The 5,327-nt window shown below is 31.0% G+C and overlaps 1 protein-coding gene across 1 annotated transcript; it reads left to right on the top strand.

Annotated features, from left to right (window-relative positions):
- Positions 1-4,312: 4,312 nt before the first annotated feature.
- LOC120080192 (PMP3 family protein At4g30660-like) lies at positions 4,313-5,022 on the top strand. The gene is made up of 2 exons (XM_039034764.2): positions 4,313-4,496; positions 4,664-5,022. The coding sequence occupies exons 1-2, from the start codon at positions 4,407-4,409 to the stop codon at positions 4,808-4,810; spliced, it is 237 nt and encodes a 78-aa protein (XP_038890692.1). The 5' UTR covers positions 4,313-4,406; the 3' UTR covers positions 4,811-5,022.
- The last annotated feature ends 305 nt before the right edge of the window (positions 5,023-5,327 follow it).

The raw sequence follows: 5,327 nt of genomic DNA, 5'->3' as shown, positions 1-5,327 counted from the left end.
GTAGATATATTATGTCCACATGATTTAACCATAATTAGTATGTCAATCCTTCACAGGTTGTTTGTAATAACGGCTGGGTTAAATATCTGTTTTACCCCCAAGTTTACATCTTGTTCCTCAAGTTCCTACTAATCCTCTAATGAACAACTGGTTTGTGATCCAGTCACTAAACCAAAATTCTCTCAGCCCAGTGAGAGGGTGAGGCTTCTTGTTCAAGACCTAGATTCAGTACTTGAGAGAACAACCTTTCTCCTATCTCTAAATTGAGTAGGTATGAATTTTATCTTGCATCCTATGTTCCCAGCTATTTATTCAGTCTTACCCCTGAAATGGGATGCATATTGAGCCGGCGCTGTTGAGCCAACTCTCACCTATGCAAATCTAAGGATAATCCCAAATAAACAGGAATTCATAGTTAGCTCAGGATTAAGATCGAGTTACCTAAGTCATCTAAGTGAAATAGTCAGTCTTATATAGTAAACAACGTTATAAAGTAAGAGTGACTTTTTTTTGGTCTAATCTTATGCAAACTCATTGCATGGGATGCCCCCACTCCTCATGTCATAACATGTAAGAATTAAGATCACTTCGTTTGTAGCACTTTACAACTCTTTGTAATAACTACAGAGTAGGCCACATCCCTTAGTATTACTAAAATAAGGCACCCAACCTTATTCATATACTATAGATCATTTTGACTATTTACTCAAATCTGATCCACTTTTATGTCTCCACATAAAGTTCAAGTACTCATGTAATAGTCATGGGTCTTAGTTTATTGGATTTAGATTTTTATGTATACAATTTATAAAATCAATAATAAGTTTATTGACTATAGAAAATGTTTATTATTTTACAAAATGCGAGTCTTAGGATATAAAACCCAACACCTTTGACACCTATAAATAGCCCTTCGAAGATTGAAGAAAATATAAAGATTTCCACCATCGAAAGAGGTCGAAGCCCTATGAAACTTCCAACCAAAATCCACTACAACCCCACTTCTTCGAGCTTTTCTTTGAGGAATTCTAAGCAAGAGCTTAGAGTTATTCACTAAAAAAGGAAAGAGAGACCTTAACACCATTGTAACCTAAGTGAAGCAACTACCACCAGAGCCAAAGGGAGCAAGAAATTGTGATCGACAGGTCGACATTTCTTTATACTTATTCTCATTACATTCTTCTTGTCATCTTTATTTGTATTGAATTTTTAGAGATTGAAAAAACTCTATTTTTCCTAATATGAATACAATTTCTTCCATATTCTATCCATCTCTGTCTCTTTTCACGAGCATGAGTAACTAAATTCCTAATGGGTTGAGAAAGACAAACTGACATTTTTACTAAATTTTGCACAAGCAGGTTCTTCCTGTTTAACGTATGCAAATGGTTTATTGAGGTTAAATCGAGAGATTGATCTAAGTAGGAAATTGAGACCAAATCAAGAGATTGGTTCAATTAGATAATAACCATATGCTTGAGAAAGTATGAGATTATGGAACCCGTTAAACAAGGATAAAAGTAACTTTATAAATAAAGCTAACCTATCGCAACTAAAACTTATCGCATGCATCCTAAAGATAGGACACTGTGACCCAAAATACTGAGAAATAAAGTTATTATTCTAAGAGTTTTTGCATGAACGCATGACTCATGCACTACTTAAGGAAATGTTAGTGGACCTTTCTCAATCCTATTTAATCATTGATATTTTATTCATTCTCAACGCATACTGCTTCATTAGGTTCTTGCAGTTTTCATCACATCCATATCATCATCCATTCCACCATCAGTGTAAGTATTCTATTAGTTAGTAAACATCTTTTTCATCAGACACTTTCATCCCATACTCGAAAAACAACCTACTGCATCAAGATCAAACAATTATTTCTTCATTTTTTAGTCGTACATCCTTGTGATCAACCTTGGATCACATTGATAATATTCTAATTAGGCTTGCACTTGGGTCTATTTATTGAAAAGATTGTGTTTAGAGTAACATATTCATTTTATCTAGAAATTAGAGCATGACATAAAGAGAACATTCATCACATCTTTTAGAAAACACAATGCTTACCATTAGTATATGTGGATGAAATTTGTTTATCTACATTTCATTTGACCTCAGTCTTCAATTTCCCATCTCTCATATGCTTCAATTAATTGTGATCTAACACTTCATATTTTTCCTCTCTTATTCAATACCCTCTTATTGTCTTTTTTTCATTCTCCAATCTCTAAAACTAACCGCTCTAATCAAGACATATAGACTATAGCAAGAAGAAATAAAAATAATAAAATCATCCATGGATCTTAGGACTTAGATATTTTAACAAAGTTGTATGTTAGTAGTTGAACGTGAGTTAATGTGTTCGAGTGAAACAAAAAAATATAGACACGTTAAGAATTCTAATCATAATTTTGAGAAAAACCGATGAGAGGAAAAAAAAAGAAAATATGTAAATGACCAAATTTGTAGCGATGAAGATTTTGTTGATCGTCTTTCAAGTTCAAATTTTTCGATTTGTTATGGTCAACTAAGAGGGTTTTGCACGATCAAAGATGATATTATTTTTTTCAAACCTTCTTGTATTTTGGAATTCATTGTTTTACTTAGTTTTTAGGGACATTTTCTATTTGGAGACTTTGTAGGATATTGTGGAATTTTATGTTTTAACTCAAAGTGTTGGGTCATGTTTGGTTGCTCATAAAATTAATGTAAGAATTGAACAAATAAGAAAAAAAAATGAGAGCATCAATATGGAAAAAAAAAAAAAAGGTATCTTTGTTTTCAAATTGGTTGTTTCCCAACTCAATATAACTTCAAAGAAATTAATTGTTTAGGTGTTGGAATTTCTTATATTTAAGTTTGGGCATGTTCAATAATGAGACAAGACGTTTAAAAGGGGAGAAAAAAACAAAGAGGAGAAATAGGACAATTTTGCAGATGGATGGATGAAACAAGAGGATTAAGAGGGTATTGAAGAAATGAGGCATGAGAATGAAAAATTGGGAAGTGTTAGTTCATAAATTGAAGTAGATTAAAAATTAAATTCCATGTCTAATAGAACACTAAACTTTCACTATTATGCTTAGAAGAGTCGTGAATTTTATTTTTTTAAAAAAATCAAGTAGTTTAACGATCTATTGGATAGAAAATTAAAAATTCAGACATCTAACTAACATACACAAAATTAAAAATTTAAGAACTTTTTAAATACTTCTACAAATTTAAAGACTTGTTAAATATTAATTATTTATGAACGAATAAACATAAACCCAAAAATAAACCTATAATTTAACAACAAATCTTTTTAAAGGGCATTTGCAAAAGGGTAAAAACAAAGTACATTAATTAGGTTCGTAGCTACAAGTTCATTAATTGTTTCGGTGAATTATCTTATTTGAACAATCGAAACTTTGTGACTTAACATTTGTAAAAATGGCAAAAATGAAAACCAACTTACATACAAAGATGGCAAATACCCTCACCATTGATATTGACTGATATACTTGATAATGATATGCTTGACTGATATACTAGACATGTGTTACCAATCATGCACTTCTTTATATCGTTGATAAACGTGATACACTTGACTAAATACTTGGTATACTTGACAATTATGCACTTGACTGATAAATTGTTGATAAATTTATCAATCATTCACTTGTTTGTACTATTGATAAATTTAATACACTTGACTGATATACTTGATAATTGATAAATTTAATACACTTGATTTATATACTTGATAATTGATACAATTTACCAATGCAATGTTGATAAACTTGATAATGGTGCACTCTTTTATATATTGAAATACTTGTCTGATATAATATTGATAAACTTGATAACGATTCATTTGACTGAGAGTTGATATACCTTATAATGATACACTTTGATTTTTTTTTAAAAAAAACAAACTTATTTTTTCATGAACAAGCACCATTCCAAACCATTTGATGCACTTGACTGGTTGTCGCTTTTCCCTTTCTCTTTCTTTCTCTCTCTATCTTCCTTTCGCTCTCTATCAATTAATTAATTGTTCATGACAAATATGGAATTAAAAAAAAATTAAAAATTCATATTTAAATTTTTTTTTATCATATTTACAAAATATCAAATACGTGTACACAACTACCAAGTAACATATTCAAATTATTACCAGGCAGATTCCATTTTTTAATAAAAAAAAAAAAAACAATTTTCTTTTCAAGAGTACAAACGTGGAAGGCATAGAATGATAAACAATAAACAATAATAATAATAATAAGTGGCAGAGAGACTTAAATAGGATGGTCAATCGTTAATAAAAGCAACAACAGAATACAGAACTGCCATAACTCTTCACATATCAAAATCAATCATTTCCCTTCCACAAAAACTCTCTCTGAATCTCGAAAATGGCGAACGGATGTGAGATCTGCTGCGAGATTCTCATCGCCATCCTCATTCCTCCTCTAGGAGTTTGCCTCAAATTCGGCTGTTGCACGGTAAATCCTATTTCTTCTTCTTCTCGATGTAATTTCCCCCAATTTGAACTTTCGATGACCTAAAACAGCTCAAGAAACTTCTCTTCCCTGCGATCTGATCCAAATCAGACGATATCGATTTGGATTAGGTTTCTGGCTAATTTTGTGTGAAATTGGTGTAATTGTAGGTGGAATTTTGTCTGTGTTTGATTTTGACTCTTCTCGGTTACATTCCGGGGATCATTTACGCACTCTACGCAATCGTCTTCGTCGATCGTGACCAGTTCTTTGATGAGTACAGACGTCCGCTCTATGCGCCGGCGTCGACAGTGTAGTTTGAATTTCTTGATCTCGGTTTTAACTTTTGGAATAAGGTTTTTCAAATTGGTTCTTCGATCTTATGTAGTTTTTGGATAATGGATTGGCTTTGATCTACTTAGATTTGTGAGGCTTTCTCTTTCTTGATTTGATTGGATTTGGATTTTGTTTAGAGTGTATGGATGTGTGGTTATGAACTTACATAGAACAACTAAGAACTTTTGAATAATGTGGGTGACAATTTTAAAAGTTAGAAGAATGGGTGAAAGGCTAAATTTAAGTTGTTAGTATTTATTAACATTTTCATTCTAATGTTTGAAAACATATCACATATTATATTTTCTTATATAAAAATTATTATTAATATTTAGCTAATTTCTAAAAAATAATTTTGAAAGACTAAATTTAAGATCCCTTGAAAGTATAAAAGTTTGTTGGAGTCTTTCAAAACTATTTTTCTAGAAATTAACTAAATAATAATAATAATTTTCATGTAAGAAAATATAATAGGTGGATATGTTTTCAAACTTTAAA

This window comes from Benincasa hispida, chromosome 6 (genome assembly GCF_027475165.1).
Source record: "Benincasa hispida cultivar pf3 chromosome 6, pf3_genome.v1.1, whole genome shotgun sequence".
In the NCBI taxonomy this organism is placed as follows: Eukaryota; Viridiplantae; Streptophyta; class Magnoliopsida; order Cucurbitales; family Cucurbitaceae; genus Benincasa; species Benincasa hispida.
This window is presented reverse-complemented; position numbering and strand designations above follow the sequence as displayed.

Bases quoted from the DNA above. Each gene is read 5' to 3' on its own strand.
- LOC120080192 (XM_039034764.2), top strand. From the start codon at position 4,407: ATGGCGAACGGATGTGAGATCTGCTGCGAGATTCTCATCGCCATCCTC. The intron at 4,497-4,663 runs GTAAATCCTATT...GTGTAATTGTAG, and splicing joins TCAAATTCGGCTGTTGCACG to GTGGAATTTTGTCTGTGTTT.